General features: G+C 47.3%; 1 protein-coding gene across 2 annotated transcripts in view; it reads right to left on the bottom strand.

The window, feature by feature from the left end:
* Positions 1–22,501, bottom strand: part of MOXD1 (monooxygenase DBH like 1) — a 323,635-nt gene extending 301,134 nt beyond the window's left edge. For both annotated transcript variants that reach the window (XM_077292824.1, XM_077292823.1), the window contains exon 1: positions 21,988–22,501. In XM_077292824.1, the coding sequence (XP_077148939.1) occupies positions 21,988–22,239 (252 nt within the window). In that variant the 5' untranslated portion in view covers positions 22,240–22,501. The remainder of the gene's footprint in view (positions 1–21,987) is intronic.
* Positions 22,502–23,064: the final 563 nt, after the last annotated feature.

The raw sequence follows: 23,064 nt of genomic DNA, 5'->3' as shown, positions 1-23,064 counted from the left end.
TTTTCTGCCTGAAGTTCCAAATGAGGTTCCTCATACAGCAAGCCCAAGGCCAAAAAAAACGCATCCACATTGCGCAACGCAGGATCCCCTGGTGCCAATGCAAAAGCCCAGTCTTGAGGGTCGCCGCGGAGCAAGGAAATCACAATCCCAACCTGCTGTGCAGAGTCTCCAGCAGAACGAGATTTCAGGGACAAAAATAGCTTACAATTATTTCTAAAATTCTGAAAGCTAGATCTATTCCCTGAGAAGAATTCCGGCAAAGGAATTCTCGGCTCAGATACCGGAGCATGAATAATAAAATCTTGCAAATTTTGTACTTTCGTGGTGAGATTATTCAAACCTGCAGTTACACTCTGAAGATCCATTATTAACAGGTGAACACAAAGCCATTCAAAGATTATAAGGAGAGAGAAAAAAAAAGAAAGACTGCAGCATAGACAGACTGGCAAGTGATCCAATTAAGAGCACAGAGGAAAAAAAAAAAAAAAAAAAAAAAAACTCTCAGCAGACTTCTTATTTCTCTCCTTTCTCAGCCAAGGATTTTAACCCTTTAGTGGGCCGGTCAAACTGTCATGATCTCCATGGCCAGAGAACTAGCATAAGCCTCTATAGGAACAAGCTCTTGGAAGATGTAACTGTACTGACCATGAACTAAACCTACCGCATCATCTAGAAGTAGCCAGGTAGCATGTCCTACTTTTTATCCCTATATGCCCAGCGCCGGCCGGAGAACTAAATAATGCTAGCAGAGGGAAATATAAGACCTGACTCACCTCTAGAGAAATGCCCAAAAGGAGACAGAAGCCCCCCACATATATTGGCAGTGATATGAGATGAAACAACAAACGCAGCAGGAAAATAGTTTTAGCAAATTTGAGGTCCGCTTTCTAGATAGCAGAAGACAGAAAGCATACTTTCATGGTCAGTAGAAAACCCTAACAAAACACATCCAGAAATTACTTTAGGACTCTGGCATTAACTCATAATACCAGAGTGGCAATTCCTGATCAACAAGAGCTTTCCAGACACAGTAACGAAACTGCAGCTGTGAACTGGAACCAAAATACAAAAACAAAACATGGACGAATGTCCAACTTATCTAGTAGATGTCTGGGAGCAGGAACAAGCACAGAGAGGCTTCTGATAACATTGTTGACCGGCAAGCATCTAACAGAGAAGCCAGGTTATATAGCGACACCCAGATCTAATCAGAACAGGTGAACAGGGAAGATGATGTCACAAGTTCAATTCCACCAGTAGCCACCGGGGGAGCCCAGAATCCAAAATCACAACAGCTGCGCCTCTGCGGCCGCCCTGACCCACACAACGCCCCTCGGTGTCTTATTTATTGGGACTGCGAGGGTGTGATTCATGGGCAGGATCAGTGCATCAGTTCGCCTGTCCCTCCTCTCCTTCCGCCTTGTTCGGACTGTGCGGCTTCATGGCCGTGGCATGCGATAAGGGATCAGATGACGCCGCACAGTCTGAAGCGGGTGTAAGGACCCGAGTGTGAGAGGCGAACATATGTGCTGCGCCAGGCCCTGAATCCCAGCCCCGCAGTGTTTTAACAATGTTAAGACACTGCGGGGCTGGGATTCCTGGGCATCGCGAACCGCACCGGCCGACATTACATGATGCCAGAAGATGGGCAGCGCTAACGGCGCTAGGCCAGGGGATAACACGACAGCGCAGACTCCTGTACAGCAAATAACAACGCTCGGGAGGCTGCACCCAGCACCAAGGTGGGATTCTTGACACCTGTGCTGCGTCTCATTACAAAGGGAACTCTCACCTCCATTACACAGTTTGACTGTATAAAGGGCTAAATGTTATACGTGTTCCATTCAGCGTGTGCAAGGAGAAAAATTACAAGAGCAACCTTTGACTTGCGCAGCACTGCTGCTGCATAAGCTGTGGCTCTTCTACTTTGTAACCCCTGAGGGGGGGTTAAAGGTGACTTTTGAAATCGGTTCAATTAGGCTTCGGCCTACACTCTGCTCCACCTGCAGAGCCCGGGCTCCAACAACGCTAGTTGCTGTCCGGAAGTGCTGGCTGCACAGAGCCAAACACCTCGCCAATGTGTCAGTGGGGTCCAGCACCGCCAGCTGTTCCCCTGCTGTGTAGCCGGCAACGTGTCCTGCAAAAGCCACGCAGACACAACACACCCAAAGCTGCCGCCTGTGCAGGCTTCGGCCTACACTCCCCTCCCCCTGCTCCTCCTCCTCCTGCTCCTCCTCCTGCTGTCCCTGGGCTCTAACACACCGCCAGTTGGGGCCCAGATGTGCTAGCTGCACAGAGAAAAACACCAGCCAATGTGTCAGTGGGGTCCAGCACCGCCAGCTGTTCCCCTGCTGTGCAGCCGGCAACGTGTCCTGCAAAAGCCACGCAGACACAAGAACTGAAATTGAAGGGAACCTGTCCCCCCTCCCCCAGGCGTTTTTACGTTATCCAGCCACCTTGTACAGCGGTAATGCTGCATGTGTGCAAGGTGGCTCAGAAACGTATTCTCCTCTCACATGTGGAACTGAAAACACGTCTGAAATGTGTCCTCTGTGTGACCATTTAACCGTCCCGGTGGTGTGACTTTCCTTTGTAATGACACGCTGCAACCCCCTTGGTAGCGCTGCCCGTCTTCTGGCATCATTGTTTGGCTGGCTGCGCCTCTGCGGCCGCCCTGACCCACACAACGCCCCTCGGTGTCTTATTTATTGGGACTGCGAGGGTGTGATTCATGGGCAGGATCAGTGCATCAGTTCGCCTGTCCCTCCTCTCCTTCCGCCTTGTTCGGACTGTGCGGCTTCATGGCCGTGGCATGCGATAAGGGATCAGATGACGCCGCACAGTCTGAAGCGGGTGTAAGGACCCGAGTGTGAGAGGCGAACATATGTGCTGCGCCAGGCCCTGAATCCCAGCCCCGCAGTGTTTTAACAATGTTAAGACACTGCGGGGCTGGGATTCCTGGGCATCGCGAACCGCACCGGCCGACATTACATGATGCCAGAAGATGGGCAGCACTAACGGCGCTAGGCCAGGGGATAACACGACAGCGCAGACTCCTGTACAGCAAATAACAACGCTCGGGAGGCTGCACCCAGCACCAAGGTGGGATTCTTGACACCTGTGCTGCGTCTCATTACAAAGGGAACTCTCGCCTCCATTACACAGTTTGACTGTATAAAGGGCTAAATGTTATACGTGTTCCATTCAGCGTGTGCAAGGAGAAAAATTACAAGAGCAACCTTTGACTTGCGCAGCACTGCTGCTGCATAAGCTGTGGCTCTTCTACTTTGTAACCCCTGAGGGGGGGTTAAAGGTGACTTTTGAAATCGGTTCAATTAGGCTTCGGCCTACACTCTGCTCCACCTGCAGAGCCCGGGCTCCAACAACGCTAGTTGCTGTCCGGAAGTGCTGGCTGCACAGAGCCAAACACCTCGCCAATGTGTCAGTGGGGTCCAGCACCGCCAGCTGTTCCCCTGCTGTGTAGCCGGCAACGTGTCCTGCAAAAGCCACGCAGACACAACACACCCAAAGCTGCCGCCTGTGCAGGCTTCGGCCTACACTCCCCTCCCCCTGCTCCTCCTCCTCCTGCTCCTCCTCCTGCTGTCCCTGGGCTCTAACACACCGCCAGTTGGGGCCCAGATGTGCTAGCTGCACAGAGAAAAACACCAGCCAATGTGTCAGTGGGGTCCAGCACCGCCAGCTGTTCCCCTGCTGTGCAGCCGGCAACGTGTCCTGCAAAAGCCACGCAGACACAAGAACTGAAATTGAAGGGAACCTGTCCCCCCTCCCCCAGGCGTTTTTACGTTATCCAGCCACCTTGTACAGCGGTAATGCTGCATGTGTGCAAGGTGGCTCAGAAACGTATTCTCCTCGCACATGTGGAACTGAAAACACGTCTGAAATGTGTCCTCTGTGTGACCATTTAACCGTCCCGGTGGTGTGACTTTCCTTTGTAATGACACGCTGCAACCCCCTTGGTAGCGCTGCCCGTCTTCTGGCATCATTGTTTGGCTGGCTGCGCCTCTGCGGCCGCCCTGACCCACACAACGCCCCTCGGTGTCTTATTTATTGGGACTGCGAGGGTGTGATTCATGGGCAGGATCAGTGCATCAGTTCGCCTGTCCCTCCTCTCCTTCCGCCTTGTTCGGACTGTGCGGCTTCATGGCCGTGGCATGCGATAAGGGATCAGATGACGCCGCACAGTCTGAAGCGGGTGTAAGGACCCGAGTGTGAGAGGCGAACATATGTGCTGCGCCAGGCCCTGAATCCCAGCCCCGCAGTGTTTTAACAATGTTAAGACACTGCGGGGCTGGGATTCCTGGGCATCGCGAACCGCACCGGCCGACATTACATGATGCCAGAAGATGGGCAGCGCTAACGGCGCTAGGCCAGGGGATAACACGACAGCGCAGACTCCTGTACAGCAAATAACAACGCTCGGGAGGCTGCACCCAGCACCAAGGTGGGATTCTTGACACCTGTGCTGCGTCTCATTACAAAGGGAACTCTCGCCTCCATTACACAGTTTGACTGTATAAAGGGCTAAATGTTATACGTGTTCCATTCAGCGTGTGCAAGGAGAAAAATTACAAGAGCAACCTTTGACTTGCGCAGCACTGCTGCTGCATAAGCTGTGGCTCTTCTACTTTGTAACCCCTGAGGGGGGGTTAAAGGTGACTTTTGAAATCGGTTCAATTAGGCTTCGGCCTACACTCTGCTCCACCTGCAGAGCCCGGGCTCCAACAACGCTAGTTGCTGTCCGGAAGTGCTGGCTGCACAGAGCCAAACACCTCGCCAATGTGTCAGTGGGGTCCAGCACCGCCAGCTGTTCCCCTGCTGTGTAGCCGGCAACGTGTCCTGCAAAAGCCACGCAGACACAACACACCCAAAGCTGCCGCCTGTGCAGGCTTCGGCCTACACTCCCCTCCCCCTGCTCCTCCTCCTGCTGTCCCTGGGCTCTAACACACCGCCAGTTGGGGCCCTAGGAAGACAAGCTTGAATAGGTCCCCATCCGGGTTCCAGTACCGTCAGCTGGTTCTCGGCAGTGTCTTTTGCTCTTGTACCTTCTGCTCCCCATCCTGGTTCCAGTACCGTCAGCTGGTTCCGGGCAGAGCCTTTGGCTTAGGTGCCTCCCTCTGGGTATCCGAGTTCCACCAACGTCAGGTGGTCCTTGGTAGTGCTTTCAGGCACGGGTACCTCCTGCTTAGTAACCGGGTTCCAGTAACGTCAGCTGGTCCTCGGTAGTTCCATTGGCTCTTGGACCTTCGGCTACCCATCCGGGTTCCAGTACCGTCAGCTGGTTCTCGGCAGTGTCTTTTGCTCTTGTACCTTCTGCTCCCCATCCTGGTTCCAGTACCGTCAGCTGGTTCCGGGCAGAGCCTTTGGCTTAGGTGCCTCCCTCTGGGTATCCGAGTTCCACCAACGTCAGGTGGTCCTTGGTAGTGCTTTCAGGCACGGGTACCTCCTGCTTAGTAACCGGGTTCCAGTAACGTCAGCTGGTCCTCGGTAGTTCCATTGGCTCTTGGACCTTCGGGTAGCCATCCGAGTTCCAGTTCCATCAGCTGTTTCTCGGCATTTTCTCAGCCTTCTTGTACCTTCTGCTACATTTCCAAGTTCAAGACCCGAAAGACGATGACCCGGAAGACCACCCCTAAGATGATGACGACACCAGAGACGACAACCACCGAGATGACGACGACCCTGGAGACGATGACCCTGAAGACGACCCCGATGACGACGACCCCGATGACGACGACCCCGATGACGACGACCCTGGAGATGACGACCCTGGAGATGACGACGACAACCTGGAAGACCGAGAAGCAGAAGAACAAGAGGCTGCAGAACAAAGAGCAGAAGAACATTAAGCATAAGACTAAATATCAGAGCAAAAGATATTATCTAAATTATAAGCAGAAGAAGACTAAGCAGTGTATGGGGGTGAGTCCGTTCCTCCTCGTGGTGCCCCTGGATAAAGCCTGATGCTGCAGGCCAAACTGAACGCGGACAAATGTAACTGTTTTGTGACAGGCAGAACGGAAGGTGTAATCTTCAAACTTTTATAGATAACAACTACGGGAATGCCTGTCACAAATAAGAATATGATGAAGAAGTTGAATATAAAAAAGATAATAGTTAAATAAAAAGAATATGAACAATGTAAAAAAAATATATATATATACGTAGAAAAGAAGAAGATGAATAAGGTGAAGAAGTTGATGTCACAGAAGCTGATGATGAGGATAATGAAGAAGAAAGTGTGGGAGAAGTAAAAAATAGGGTGAAGGGCGTGGAAGTAGTGAAACATCAATATCTGACAAAATAAATAAAAAATTAACATAGTCAATTTCTTTCTAACGCCGAACGTCATAAAAAAATTAAAAATACTGCTATTCTATTTGATTGGGATAAACCCCTGTGCCTTTAATGTCTCCGCCACCTCCCCCAATACATCCTACATTATTCTTAGTTGTTTTCCTTCATGTAGAATTAACCTACAAGGAAAGAAAGGGTTTATTTTAATTCCGATATTTTCGTCCCATTGACTTGCATTGGGATCGGGTATCGGTATCGGATTGGATTCCGATACTGTGACGGTATCGGCCGATACTTTCCGATACCGATACTTTCCGATATCGGAAAGTATCGCTCAACACTAACCATGACACATAACCCTAATCAAAACCCTAAATCCAACACACCCCTAACCCTAATCCCAACCCTAACCCTAATCCCAACCCTAATCCCAAACGTAACACTAATCCCAACCCTAATCCAAACCCTAACCCAAATCCCAACTCTAACCCTAACTTTAGCCCCAACCCTAACTTTAGCCCCAACCCTAACCATAACTTTAGCCCCCGTCGTCACAAAAAAAGTTCAATGTAACCTTTTATTTGTACGTCGCGTCCGCCATTTCCGCGGATGCGTGGCCGTAACTCTGCCCCCTCCTCCCCAGGACATAGACTGGGCAGCGGATGCGTTGAAAAACTGCATCCGCTGCCCACGTTGTGCACAATTTTCACAACGTGCGGCTACTTTCACACTAGCGTCGTACTCGGCCCATCGCAGTGTGTCGGGCCGACGTACCGACGCTAGCGTTGTAAGCGCCGCACAACGGGTGCAGCGGATGCTGTTTTTTCAACGCATCCGCTGCCCCATTGTGAGGTGCGGGTAGGCGGGGGCGGAGTTCCGGCCACGCATGCGCGGTCGGAAATGGCGGACACGTCGCACAAAAAAGTTACATGTAGTTTTTTTTGTGTCGACGGTCCGCCGAAGCACGACGCATCCGTCGCACGACGGATGCGACATGTGGCAATCCGTCGCAATGCGTCGCTAATGCAAGCCAATGGAGAAAAAACGCATCCTGCAAGCACTTTTGCAGGATGCGTTTTTTCTCCAACGACGCATTGCGACTAGTGTTGAGCGATACCGTCCGATACTTGAAAGTATCGGTATCGGAAAGTATCGGCCGATACCGGCAAAGTATCGGATCTAATCCGATACCGATACCCGATACCAATACAAGTCAATGGGACTCAAGTATCGGACGGTATTCCTGATGGTTCCCAGGGTCTGAAGGAGAGGAAACTCTCCTTCAGGCCCTGGGATCCATATAAATGTGTAAAAGAAAGAATTAAAATAAAAAATATCGCTATACTCACCTCTCCGACGCAGCCTGGACCTCAGCGAGGGAACCGGCAGCGTTGTTTGTTTAAAAATTCGCGCTTTTACTTGGTTACGTGAAGTCCCGGCTTGTGATTGGTCAGGGCGGCCATGTTGCCGGGACGCGGACCAATCACAGCAAGCCGTGACGAAATTACGTCACGGCTTGCTGTGATTGGTCCGCGTCCGGGCAACATGGCCGCCATTAACCAATCACAAGCCGGGACGTCACGGGAGGCTGGACACGCGCCCATTTTAAAAAGCGCGCGTGTCCAGCCTCCAGTGACGTCCCGGCTTATGATTGGTCACGGCGCCATGTTGCCGGGACGCGGACCAATCACAGCAAGCCGTGACGAAATTACGTCACGGCTTGCTGTGATTGGTCCGCGTCCCGGCAACATGGCCGCCATTAACCAATCACAAGCCGTGACGTCACGGGAGGCTGGACACGCGCGCTTTTTAAAATGGGCGCGTGTCCAGCCTCCCGGCTTGTGATTGGTTGACCGCGGCGCAACCAATCACAAGCCGGGACGTCACGGGAGGCTGGACACGCGCCCATTTTAAAAAGCGCGCGTGTCCAGCCTCCCGTGACGTCACGGCTTGTGATTGGTTAATGGCGGCCATGTTGCCGGGACGCGGACCAATCACAAAGCCGGGACGTAATTTTAAAATCCTTAAGGACCTGAAATTACGTCACGGCTTGCTGTGATTGGTTGCGTCTCCCATGTGACTGCGACGCAACCAATCACAACGCCGGAACGTAATTTTAAAATCCTGAAGGACCTGAAATTACGTCACGGCTTGCTGTGATTGGTTGCGTCCCGGTCACATGGGCGGCACGCAACCAATCACAAGCCGGGACTCACGTAAAGGAAAGAAAAGCGCGAATTTTAAACAAAGAACGCTGCCGCTTCCCTCGGTAAGGTGCAGGCTGCGTCGGAGAGGTGAGTATAGCAATATTTTTTATTTTAATTCTCTCTTTTACATTAATGTTGTTTCGATACCGATACCCGATATCACAAAAATATCGGATCTCGGTATCGGAATTCCGATACAGCAAGTATCGGCCGATACCCGATACTTGCAGTATCGGAATGCTCAACACTAATTGCGACGGAAGCCAAAAAACGCTAGTGTGAAAGTAGCCTAACCCTAACCCTAGCCCTAACCCTAACCCTAAATTTAGCCCCAACCCTAACTCTAACCCTAACCCTAACCCTAACCCTAACTCTAACCCTAACTCTAACCCTAACCCTAACCCTAATTTTAGCCCCAACTTGTCTTCTCCTGCCGGCCGGCAGATGGCAGCAGATGGCGGGCGCACTGCGCATGCACCCGCCATGATGAAAAAGCCGGCTGGCAGGAGAAGACAGAAGAGGACCCAGGGACCCCGGGTGAGTATGATAGGGTCCCCGAATCCCCCTATTTCTCTGTCCTCTGATGTGCGATCACATCAGAGGACAGAGAAATAACTGATCGCTTTTTTTTTTTGCGGTCGCCGGTAAACTGTTAATTACCGGCGATCGCAAAGCAGGGGTCGGTGCAAACCAACCCCGATCATGTTCTTTGGGGTCTCGGCTACCCCCGGCAGCCGAGACCCCAAAGAACATCCGGGTGCCGGGCGGCGGGCGCACTGCGCGTGCGCCCGCCATTTTTTCCCGGAAAAAAGATGGCGGCGCCCATGGGGAGACACGAGGAGCACCGGGGGAGGTAGGTAAGTATTGGGGGGCTATTGGGGGCCATCGGGGACCACATTTCTCTGTCCTCCGATGTGCGATCACATCGGAGGACAGAGAAATTAAACGGCAAATCGCGTTTTGTTTTTTTTTGTTGCGACCGCCGGTAAACGGTTAATTACCGGCGATCGCAACTCGGGGGTCGGTAAAAACCCCCCGAATCATGTTCTCTGGGGTCTCGGCTACCCTCGGCAACCGAGACCCCAGAGAAAATCTGACTCTGGGGGGCGCTATTCACTTTTTCCACAGCGCCGTTAATTAACGGCGCTGTGGATTAAGTACCCTTAGCGGCCGCCGTTAAAAGGCGTATCGGCGGTCGTTAAGGGGTTAAGGCAACATTATACTTTAAGTGCAACTAGTGAACCTTCCCTTTAAGAGGGAACCAAGTCTCTTTGAGGTAATGCAGACTCTCTCTATCTGCAAGTCCAGTTAAGGCAAGAGCTTCCATGCTGTACTCAGAAACAGTCTCTTCACAAAGCTCTCTGTCATGTTCCCAATGGCAGGGAATTAAACATATAACACGGGCAAAAACAGGACGAGCTCTAGGGTGATGGAACCTGAGCTGACCGCGATCCTGAACCTCAACACTCAACTAACAGCAGCCGGGGAACGTTCCTGGGGGGACTCTAGACGTCTCGCGCCAGCCGGAGATCTAGCTACCCCTATCAGAAGAATCACAGACCTATCTTGCCTCCAGAGAAATATTCCCACAGAAATAGCAGCCCCCCACATATAATGACGGTGAAATGAGAGGAAGGCACAAACGTAGTTATGAAAACAGATTCAGCAAAATGAGGCCCGCTTAAGCTAGATAGCAGAGGATACAAAAGGTGAACTGCGCGGTCAGCTTAAAACCCTTCAAAATACCATCCTGAAATTACTTGAACTCATGTGCCAACATGACAGGAAAGCCAGGTTAAATAGGAAACACCCAGCCTCTGATGGACAGGTGGAAACCAGAGACCGCAACCCACCAAAGTCACCCAGTACCAGCTGTAACTACCAGAGGGAGCCCAAAAACAGAATCCACAACAGTACCCCCCCCTTGAGGAGGGGTCACCGAACCCTCACGAGAACCCCCAGGGCGATCAGGATGAGCTCTATGGAAGGCGCGGACCAAATCAGTCGCATGAACATCAGAGGCGACCACCCAGGAATTATCCTCCTGACCATAACCCTTCCACTTAACCAAATACTGGAGTTTACGTCTGGAAACACGAGAATCCAAGATCTTCTCAACAACATACTCCAATTCTCCCTCCACCAGCACCGGAGCAGGAGGCTCAACAGAAGGAACAACGGGCACCTCATACCTCCGCAATAACGACCGATGGAACACATTATGAATAGCAAACGATGCTGGGAGATCCAAACGAAAAGATACAGGGTTAAGAATCTCCAAGATCTTATAAGGACCGATGAACCGAGGCTTGAACTTAGGAGAAGAGACCTTCATAGGGACAAAACGAGAAGACAACCACACCAAGTCCCCAACAAGAAGTCGGGGACCCACGCGGCGACGGCGATTAGCAAACTGCTGAGTCTTCTCCTGAGACAACTTCAAATTGTCCACCACCTGATTCCAAATCTGATGTAGCCTGTCCACCACCACGTCCACTCCAGGACAATCCGAAGGCTCCACCTGACCAGAGGAAAAACGAGGATGAAACCCTGAATTACAAAAGAAAGCAGAAACCAAAGTAGCAGAACTAGCCCGATTATTAAGGGCAAATTCGGCCAGTGGCAAAAAGGCAACCCAGTCATCTTGATCAGCAGAAACAAAACACCTTAAATAAGTTTCCAAGGTCTGATTAGTTCGCTCCGTCTGGCCATTCGTCTGAGGATGGAATGCAGACGAGAAAGACAAATCAATGCCCATCTTAGCACAAAACGTCCGCCAAAATCTAGACACAAACTGGGATCCCCTGTCAGAAACGATATTCTCCGGAATCACATGCAAACGAACCACGTTCTGAAAAAATAAAGGGACCAACTCAGAGGAGGAAGGCAACTTAGGCAAGGGTACCAAATGAACCATCTTAGAAAAGCGGTCACACACAACCCAGATAACGGACATTTTCTGTGAGACAGGGAGATCTGAAATAAAATCCATGGAAATGTGCGTCCAAGGCCTCTTCGGGATAGGCAAGGATAACAACAACCCACTGGCCCGAGAACAGCAAGGCTTAGCCCGAGCACACACTTCACAAGACTGCACAAAGGTGCGCACATCCCTTGACAAGGACGGCCACCAAAAAGACCTGGCCACCAAGTCTCTAGTACCAAATATTCCAGGATGACCAGCCAACACAGAAGAATGGACCTCGGAGATGACTCTACTGGTCCAATCATCCGGAACAAACAGTCTTTCTGGTGGACAACGATCAGGTTTATCCGCCTGAAACTCCTGCAATGCACGTCGCAAGTCTGGGGAGACGGCGGACAATATTACCCCATCCCTAAGGATACCAGTAGGCCCAGAGTCTCCAGGAGAGTCAGGCACAAAACTCCTGGAAAGAGCATCTGCCTTCACATTCTTTGAACCTGGCAGGTATGAAACCACAAAATCGAAATGAGAAAAAAACAACGACCAACGAGCCTGTCTAGGATTCAGACGCCTGGCAGACTCAAGGTAAATCAGATTTTTGTGATCAGTCAAGACCACCACACGATGTCTAGCACCCTCAAGCCAATGACGCCACTCTTCAAATGCCCATTTCATGGCCAAAAGCTCCCGATTACCCACATCATAATTGCGCTCGGCGGGCAAGAATTTTCTAGAAAAGAACGCACATGGCTTCATCACCGAGCCATCGGAACTTCTCTGTGACAAAACCGCCCCCGCTCCAATCTCGGAAGCATCAACCTCAACCTGAAAAGGAAGTGAAACATCTGGTTGACATAACACAGGAGCAGAAGAAAACCGGCGCTTAAGTTCCTGAAAGGCCTCCACAGCCGTAGGAGACCAATTAGCAACATCAGCACCCTTTTTAGTCAAATCAGTCAAAGGTTTAACAACACTGGAAACATTAGTAATGAACCGACGATAAAAATTAGCAAAACCCAAGAACTTCTGAAGACTCTTAACAGATGTAGGTTGTGTCCAGTCACAAATCGCCTGAACCTTGACGGGATCCATCTCAATAGTAGAAGGAGAAAAAATGTACCCCAAAAAAGAAATCTTCTGGACTCCGAAGAGACATTTTGAGCCCTTCACAAACAGAGAATTGGCCCGCAGGACTTGAAACACCTTCCTGACCTGTAGAACATGAGACTCCCAGTCATCAGAAAACACCAAAATATCATCCAAATACACAATCATAAACTTATCCAGATATTCACGGAAAATATTGTGCATAAAGGACTGAAAGACTGAAGGAGCATTAGAAAGTCCAAAGGGCATTACCAAATACTCAAAATGGCCCTCAGGCGTATTAAATGCGGTTTTCCACTCATCACCCTGCTTTATCCGCACAAGATTATACGCACCGCGAAGATCTATCTTAGTGAACCACCTAGCCCCCTTAATGCGAGCAAACAAATCAGTCAATAATGGCAATGGATACTGATATTTGACTGTAATCTTATTCAGAAGGCGATAATCTATACAAGGCCTCAGGGAACCATCTTTTTTTGCCACGAAAAAAAAACCTGCTCCCAGAGGGGACGAAGATGGACGAATATGTCCCTTTTCCAAGGACTCCTTAATATAATTCCGCATAGCAGTATGCTCTGGCACTGACAGATTAAATAAACGACCCTTAGGGAACTTACTGCCAGGAATTAATTCTATAGCACAGTCACAATCCCTATGAGGAGGGAGCGAACTGAGCTTAGGCTCCTCAAAAACATCCCGATAGTCAGACAAAAACGCAGGGACCTCAGAAGGAGTAGATGAAGCGATTGAAATCAGAGGTGCATCATCATGAACCCCCTGACATCCCCAGCTTAACACAGACATTGTTTTCCAATCCAGGACTGGATTATGAGTTTGTAACCATGGCAGACCAAGCACTAGTACATCATGTAAATTATACAGTACAAGGAAGCGAATCACCTCCTGATGAACGGGAGTCATGCGCTTGGTCACTTGTGTCCAGTACTGCGGTTTATTCATAGCCAATGGTGTAGAGTCAATTCCCTTCAAAGGAATAGGAACTTCCAGAGGCTCCAGACTAAAACCGCAGTGTTTGGCAAATGACCAATCCATAAGACTCAGGGCAGCGCCCGAATCCACATAGGCATCAACGGAAATGGATGACAGTGAACAAATCAGAGTTACAGACAAAATGAACTTAGACTGCAGAGTACTAATGGCAAAAGATTTAGCAACCTTTTTTGTGCGTTTAGAGCATGCTGATATAACATGAGCTGAATCACCACAATAAAAACACAATCCATTTTTCCGCCTATAATTTTGCCGTTCACTTCTGGACTGAATTCTATCACATTGCATAGTCTCAGGTGCCTGTTCAGAAGACACCGCCAACTGGTGCACAGGTTTGCGCTTCCGTAAACGCCGATCAATCTGAATGGCCATAGCCATAGACTCATTCAGACCTGTAGGCGCAGGGAACCCCACCATAATATCCTTAATGGCCTCAGAAAGACCATCTCTGAAGTTTGCAGCCAGGGCGCACTCATTCCACTGAGTAAGCACCGACCATTTCCGAAATTTTTGACAATATACTTCCGCTTCATCATGCCCCTGAGAGAGGGCTAATAAAGCCTTTTCAGCCTGAATCTCCAGGTTAGGTTCCTCATAGAGCAATCCCACTGCCAGAAAAAACGCATCCACACTGAGCAATGCAGGATCCCCTGGTGCCAATGCAAATGCCCAATTCTGAGGGTCGCCCCGCAGGAAAGATATTACAATCTTGACCTGCTGAGCAGGGTCTCCAGAGGAGCGAGATTTCAAAGAAAGAAACAATTTGCAATTGTTCCTGAAATTCAGGAAGGTAGATCTATCTCCAGAAAAAAACTCTGGAATAGGAATTCTAGGTTCAGACATAGGAGTGTGAACAACAAAATCCTGTATGTTTTGAACTTTTGCAGCAAGATTATTCAGGCTGGAAGCCAAACTCTGGACATCCATGTTAAACAGCTAAGGTCAGAGCCATTCAAGGGTTAAGAGGAGGTAAGAAGCAGCTAGACAGCAATTAAGGGCTAGGCAGCAAAACTCTGAGGGAAAAAAAAAAAAAAAATTTCCCTTCAACACTTCTTTTTCTCCTGCTTCAGCCCAAACAATTAACACTTTGTGCGCCGGCTATACTGTCATGTTCCCAATGGCAGGGAATTAAACACATAACACGGGCAAAAACAGGACGAGCTCTAGGGAGATGGAACCTGAGCTGACCGCGATCCTGAACCTCAACACTCAACTAACAGCAGCCAGGGAACGTTCCTGGGGGGACTCTAGACGTCTCGCGCCAGCCGGAGATCTAGCTACCCCTATCAGAAGAATCACAGACCTATCTTGCCTCCAGAGAAATATTCCCACAGAAATAGCAGCCCCCCACATATAATGACGGTGAGAGAAATGAAATGAGAGGAAGGCACAAACGTAGTTATGAAAACAGATTCAGCAAAATGAGGCCCGCTTAAGCTAGATAGCAGAGGATACAAAAGGTGAACTGCGCGGTCAGCTTAAAACCCTTCAAAATACCATCCTGAAATTACTTGAACTCATGTGCCAACTCATGGTATATGAGTGGTAATTTCAGCCCACTAGAGCAACCAGCAGCAGAGAATTACATATCTGCAAGCTGGACTAAAAACATGAAAGCAAACATGAAACAGGGAAATCCCGACTTAGCTTGTCTTGAAGGCCTAGGAGCATGTAGCAAAGGTAACAGAGACACACTGATACATTGATAGCCGGCAAGGGAATGACAGGAAAGCCAGGTTAAATAGGAAACACCCAGCCTCTGATGGACAGGTGGAAACCAGAGACCGCAACCCACCAAAGTCACCCAGTACCAGCTGTAACCACCAGAGGGAGCCCAAAAACAGAATCCACAACAGTTCTCCTTCTTGTAAAACCAGTAAGAGGCACCTTTAAGAAGGTGCGAACTATTTACATTACAGTTTGTGAACCATTCACCATCCATGATTCGGTATTCTTTATAACATTATGGAACAAAAGCAAAAGGAAAGCAAAAGCAAAAATAAAACAATAGGGATCCCGGGTAAACGAAGGGACCTTTTTAAGAACAACCCTGGTCGGGTACTAGCAGCAGAAGACACAAAAGACGAACAGTTAATTAACTATATACAATCTCAGCAGCTTAGGCTCATGAATCAGGAGGTGGTTTCCACCAGGGCTTTACCTCACAGGTAGCCCTCTGGGGCTTAGAGAGGCTTGGCCCCACATCCACCCCCCTCAGCCGAGGACGGGTGGAGCTCACGGTCACACGTTGGGTTGAGACCGCCGGATGATCCATGGCGCAGGCGGTAATCGGCCCCTCAACAAGGGGTCCGGTCTCCTGGGCCTCAGGGGTGGCCGGAAGAGTTGCGCACCGCTGGACATCATGAGCCCTCCAACCAGTCCCTCGCTGCCACCGGGTATAGACTACAGCATCCCCAGGCTGCAGGTCATGGTCTGCATCGATCATTCCGTGGCAGGTTTCCACTTCGCCCCGGGCGACATGCACCTTCAGCGGCTCCCCGATCTCTTGAATAACTCCTCGTCCTTCTTGGGAGTTGAAGGTAATCACTACGCCCCACTTCGGCGGAGGATCCTGCACTTCGGCTCTCAAGTCGATCACGGCCACAGATTGGGCTTCCCTCTCCTTCCTCTCCCGCCATGCGGTCACCAGGCGCCACTGGTGCTCCATCCATGGCATCAGCTTCAGGTCCCGCTCCTGCGGTTCACGGCCCGGTGACGGGTCCGTGAGACCTCCGCGGTTGGGTCGGGTGAAGAAGGGAACGCAGGGGACAGGTGAATCTCCGCAGAGTGGACCAGCCGGGAACTCACCCGGGCGTGGGCTTCTCGGCACTGCTCCTCCTGCCGGGCCTCGGCCGCAGCCACCCATTCGTCCAGCGAGCGGCTGCTGGGTCCTCCTCTCACGAGCAGCTCTGCAGCGGTCAGCGCCTGCTGTAGCGGTGGGTCCTGGCTTGCTCCCACCGATGCGGGCTGGCGCCGGGTCGGGTCGTCCCCTCATGGCTGCTTGGAGGCCGCCATGTCTGTCCCTTCTTTTAGATCGTCTTCCCGTGTTCTCTTTCGTGGGCGGCCCGGTCTCCATGTTCTCCACCCTCCAAAGAGGATGAGAAGGCGGACCTCAGCTGCTGACGGACACGTCCTCAGGATACAGCAATACTTAGACTGGGCGGCCATTGTCTTTCGCGCTCTTTAGCCTGCGTACGCCCACTTCCACGCCCTTCTTCTCCTGGCGCTGTAATGGCGACGGTTTTGGCGGGAATCAGCAATGCACAGTCTTTGCAATAAATCGCAGTTCAAGCACAATTCAGACACAGTTCCAAGACACACATGACCTGATTCTTCAGGCTTAAGTAGATCCTGTTCGTGACGCCAATTTGGAGTGCCCCCAGATGCAGGGCCGCGGGGTACTCGGTACCGGGCCTCTCTGTCTCAGTTCTGGGGTTGTCACGGTGGCTAGACCCAGCCCGTGACCCTGCTAAGGGGCGTCCAATGAAAGATGTGGTGATGGTGCGTGGTGCAGGTCGCGATGAATAACGAGGACACAGGGTTGCAGTCTCTTTACCTCTTTACTGAAGGCTTCAGGATCCTCAATCCAGAGTACTGCTAACAGGGCTGGCTGAGACCGGCCGGTCCGATGGCACATCCAGAGCTTCCTTTGCAAGTGGAAATCAGTGCCTACCTTCTAGCGCCTGTGTGTTGTAGTACCTCCCTGCTGAGCACCACGGGATAGTCCTCATAGTCCTCACAACTGTTGTGTCTGTATCTGATGTTCTTTCTCTGATGTTCTTTCTCTGATGTTCTTTTCTCACAACTATCTGATGTTCTTCTCCGTCCCCCAGATGATATGGATAGGACGCACCCGTATGACGGGTAGGCCTGGAGTTCTTCCGGGACCCTAGTGTCGCCCCTCTCCCACAATTGCCCCCTATGTCTGCTTATGTGATTTAGGTGAGACAGCCAACCTAAAATTAACTGTCCTGCCGCTGTTTGAAGTATTGCTTGGAGCCTAATACTTCCTCGGTGGCCACCCAACATGGGCACTAGGCCCCTACTGAATACAAACAGGAAGACAATTTCCTCTTAACACAGCCAGCCCCTCCTAAACAATTATGAATAATATTGTGCCCCATCTAGTGTCAGATTTAGGGTACTACACTTACCCTATTACTACTGACATATACATACAGCAACATGGAATATGTACATATCTAACACATAGCAAAATACTATATACATAGCAGCATGACTTACTAAACAACCTTTAAGGGGGTAGAGGCGTGGCGCCCCCTTACGTCTGTTTAAAATTCTTCTTCAAAGTTTATTTTCAAAGGATTAAAACACTCCACATGTTTAGCACAAAAAAACTCTAGAAAACTCTTGAAAATCAACTTTGAAGAATTTTAAACAGAGGTGCCTTCCTCTTTCCTACTTTTTTTTTGTAGTACATTACTTCAATAAAATGGCTCCGGAGTCAGCGTGTGCACACACCGCGATCTCCAGCAACATTTTATTGAAGACACTGCGTGTGCAAATTTGCAGACCCAGTGTCTTCTTAAAATTAAAAATGTACCAATAAAAATGCTTACCACCTGGGTGTAGAATGGGTTCAATAGGTAGTATCTTATATACTTTTTTTTTGTTTTGTGCTTTGTGACTGGAGCATAAAAGTTCCAGGTGTGTTAGCCCGATTAATCAACTGAGACTTGTTGATTAGTGGCAAATTTGGCACGATTCCACTCCAGTTCTCCCCTGTCTACTTTTGAGTATGCCAGTATTGTGGCACAGCTTGTACAAATTTTGGTGTCAATGTGTTACATTTGGCACCATAAGTCGCAAAAACATTTCAAGGCAGGAACAAATCCCTTTTTTATTTTTTATTTTGTTCCAAATTCATGAATCGATTAATTTGGTGCCAAAAGCAGTAACTAATACCACAAGACAAAAAAGGAAAGTGACTTAAAAATAAACAAGTAATGGATCAGAGCCTGAATCTCCATGATGTTCTTTGTGCTTAAACATCTGTCTCTGTATCTTCCATAGATTATAATGAAAATACGAATTGGCAAACTCTCCTTTCTCCCCATCATGAGAACAAAAAACCTCTGTTCTGCTATTGGTTGTGATTTTAGTAATAAAGTACCTACAGATTTAGGGTATGTGCACACGTTGCGGATTCTGTGCGGATCCGCAGCGTTTTTTGCGGTGCAGAAACACTGCAGATCCGCAAATGATTTACAGTACAAAGTAAATCAATGAGAAAAAAAAAAAAGCTGTGCACACTTTGCAGAAAATCTGCTGCAGAAACGCTGCGGTTTAAAAGAAGTAGCATGTCACTTCTTTTTTGTGAATCTGCAGCGTTTTTGCACCCATTCCATTATAGAAAACCGCAGGGGTAAAAAACGCAGCAAATCCGCAGAAAAACCGCAGCAAAAATGCACAAAAAATGCTGCAGAACCGCACAAAAAACGCGAGAAATTCCTAAGGCTAATCCGCAACGTGTGCACATAGCCTTAACATGTGTTGCATGTTCTATTGATATGATATAAATCATTGAGGTCATAACACTCTTGAATGCAGACATGCTTTGTAGTTCTTGGTGCAGCCATTGAATCAAATTATTTAGGAAGAACCTTTTCACCCATGAGTAGGTATTGTAAAGAATGCCCAGGGTTAGTTGGGTTACTAAAGGGTCAGTCACCTTTCCATATAGGTGGCATTGGTGTTGGATAATTTTAAAATAAACTTAAAAGCTGGTAAAACATTGAACACTAGTTTAGATATGCCACTTCAAAGAGTTATGAAATTAAATCACAAAATCATAGTGTCCAAATTTATAGCAAAGGTTTGTTATACCAATAGACCAAACCTTTAATTAAAATCAATAATTTATTTCAAAATGCTATAAAATATGCCCAATAGTACCGATGTTTCGTTGTACATATAAAATAAAGATATGAACCATAAAATTCTAAGATGGAAAGTGAGAAAGGGGAGAGAAAAACAATGTGGGGAACAATTATTTAAAGCTTAACTTTAAGGTAACACTTATTATACCACTGAGCCCTTTTATAAATGCTACTCAAACATTAAATTTGGGTATATGCTTGACTGAACCTCGTTTGGAAAAACATGATAGAATTCTCAAAATGCCACCTGCTGTGTAACTGGTTTCAACTCTGCTAACGGAAAATATATTAGTAACTATCCGTGGAATACCAAATCGAAAAGAAAACAATTATGTGTTCAACAAGACAAAACCAAATAGTCTCATTACATTACAATCCACTTAGGAGTTCGATGTATCAGAATCAGGAGTACTTTCAGAAGCTGAATTCCATGTTTCAATGCACACAATGATACTAAGCTTGTCAAGAAGCTCTCTGAAAAGGAAAATACTAATAAGCATACATTTTTACTATGCAATTTTAACTGTATTGTACTGACAGAGTTAGATGGGTCTTAGCACTCTCTCATTACCAATCTAGCATACAATCTATTATCAAGAATTCCATTTAACATATAAATTATACAAATATAAAAGCATATATATAAAAGTGTAAAAAAAAAATGCAATGTTTTAATGTTGATTTACTAACAAATAAATGCAAAAGAGAGTGGATGTTTTATACTTCTTATTTTTCAAAATTACAGGAAAAAGTTGGATTAGTAATTATATTTAATCCAACTTTCCATATGCCATATTTATGAAGCACCTACGTGGCGAGGCTCCAGAATTTTGACAAGCATGGTAAGTTCATAGACTTTTTCGATTTTGATACATGAAAGATATATATCTTGGTACCGTGTTAGCCATTAGATAAAAAAATATTTAGAATTGAGAGTACATGAGGACAAAAAGTATCTTTCAAGCTTGGCCATAAAAAGACTTCCCATTGCTGGCACAGTCTCCTGTAGATATATCTTGTTGTGAAATTCAAAGTAATTGCGGGTGAGGATGAATTTTATAAGTTTCACCACAGAATCAGCACCAGTCCCTGTGTTTTCCAGGAAGAATTTGCAGGCATTTAATCCATCCTGGTGTGGGATATTAGAGTACAAAGATTCAACATCCATGCAACCAAGATGAAGTGAGACTGGACACCTCCAACTGGACGCAACCCTCATTTGGATAGATATATAGACTCCTTCAGACAGTTGATACAATCCACCATCATAGATACTAACAGGAGACAAGCATCCAACATCAGTGCCCAGGAGAGAAAGGCCATACTGTCTCTGAAAACCAACAAAGAAATGATCATCAAACCTGCTGACAAGGGAGGTGCAATAGTCATGATGAACACATCAGACTATATGAAGGAAGCAAACAGACAACTTATGGACACACAATACTACAAAAAATTGGAGTCGGATCCTACACAAGACTATTACAAGGAACTAGACAAGTTGGTATCCAAGAATAGGGACATTCTACATGCTTCCCAAAATCCACAAATCTGAAAATCCAGGAAGACCAATTACGGTAATTCATGTGTGGGGAACAGGAATCTGGATGGGTAGAGGGTATTCTTAAACCACTGGTAAAGGATACACAACTGACCTATTGAATAAACTAGCAGCAAAAGGTCTTCTACCAGAAGGAACCATCCTGGCCACCATGGATGTGGAATCTTTGTACTCTAATATCCCACACCAGGATGGATTAAATGCCTGCAAATTCTTCCTGGGACACACAGGGACTGATGCTGATTCTGTGGTGAAACTTATAAAATTCATCCTCACCCACAATTACTTTGAATTTGACAACAAGATATATCTACAGGAGACTGGCACAGTAATGGGAGGTCTTTTCATGGCCAAGCTTGAAAGTGATTTTTTTGTCCTCATGTACTCTCTAAATATTTTTCTAGACTTTTTCCATCATTTTTCACTGTATACTTTTGACAGCTATCTGCTCCTAAATAACTTACTTCATCTCAAATAGTTGCCCAATATCTTTGAGAAGCTCACTGAAAGACTTCATGCCCTTATTGGCCTGTGCATGTTGTTGAATAAAGGATCCTTACATAATTTTTGACCATAATGGATGTACAACCTGTAGACTACCGGGAGCCTTGAGCGCAAATAGGCTGTACTGCTGACTCTTGAGTATATATATATATATATATATATATATATATATATATATATACACACTTATTTTTATATTCTTCAAGTAGTGATCCCTGAGATCTCACTCATTGAACACAACACTATACACACTCTGTGCAACAAGCTTTAGTTTCCAGATCAGGCACCCCACTGCAATCAAATAAGCCTCTTACCTTTTAGAGAACTACATTTAATAACTAAAAAAAGACACAATTTAACTCTTATAAACTCACCTTAAATCATTGATTTAGTATACTATCCAACGTGCAACCCATCAAATTTTAGTTAGTTTTTTGAAGCCAGTATACACACCTGTAAATAGGGTTTGCCCCTTTCAATGCCTCCAATAACTACGTCAGAAGATGCCATAGCTCCTTTAGAAGAAAAACCCAATCCGACATAGCCCAGGGTCTCAACCTGTACAAGAAAAGTGATTATGTTTTCCTTGTGCATCCAGAACATTTTATATTTTCCTTTTGAATCCAGAACCGCACTGTGATAATTTTGCATATCCAAGTTCATTGCTGTAGTCAAAAGAGGTAGCAGAATCATATGTACAAGCATCTTCAGGTACGTTATCTTTTCTAGTCCACCGTTAAGTAACAGGGTTGAAATGTACTTTCATTCAGCTCTCTGCTATTCGACAAACTACTTAACACTGAGTTCGGAAGCCCTAAAGCGTGTGTTCTCTGATTATTGGAGGAGGAGGCAGATGTGGGATACTCTTCAGCAGTGGGCTTGTGCTACTTGTCCCTTTCAGGAAGCAAAAAGCATGGCTTGAGTCGTAGACTCTTAACCAGGCTTCTCAGTAGCCTTAGGCACAACTGCCTTGATGTACAGTGGAGTGGGCATGCTGCTACAAGTGGGTACTTGTATTTGTGTGTCAAAGATGTTTCCTTTTGTATTAATCATGTGTGCCAAAAATAAAGTGCTTAGACAACTGCGAATGCACAAATATCAAGGTTTTTTTTATATTTGTCTATTGTACTTTTAACCCCCTCTCGTGGTGAAACTCTGCATGAAGTATTTCACTTCAATGAAAGCTTTTTTTTAGAAGTATTTTCCATCTTTCTGCTTGAGAAAATAAATATAAGTCACTAAAATAACAGTAATAAGAGTGCTTTCATACAAAAGAAAATCAACAAAGGTTAGTAAAACTGGGTTAATGCGTTTCTGAAAGGGACAGATTGTCCTTAAAAGTCCTTTCTCTGAAAAAGTAGCTATTAGGCTTCATTTACCATATTCCAGAATGGGAAAATTGTGAAACAAAGAGATAAAGAATATCCTATAAGCAGAGTTAGGTTTTTACTAAAGAACTTAACATGATAAGAACAAAGTGGTCCGACAAGATCAGGGCCGGACTGGGACAAAAAAGTAGCCCTGCCACAC

This window comes from Ranitomeya variabilis, chromosome 2, assembly GCF_051348905.1.
Source record: "Ranitomeya variabilis isolate aRanVar5 chromosome 2, aRanVar5.hap1, whole genome shotgun sequence".
Lineage (NCBI taxonomy): Eukaryota > Metazoa > Chordata > Amphibia > Anura > Dendrobatidae > Ranitomeya > Ranitomeya variabilis.
Note: the sequence above shows the minus strand (reverse complement) of the source record. Positions and strands in the feature narration are given on the sequence as shown.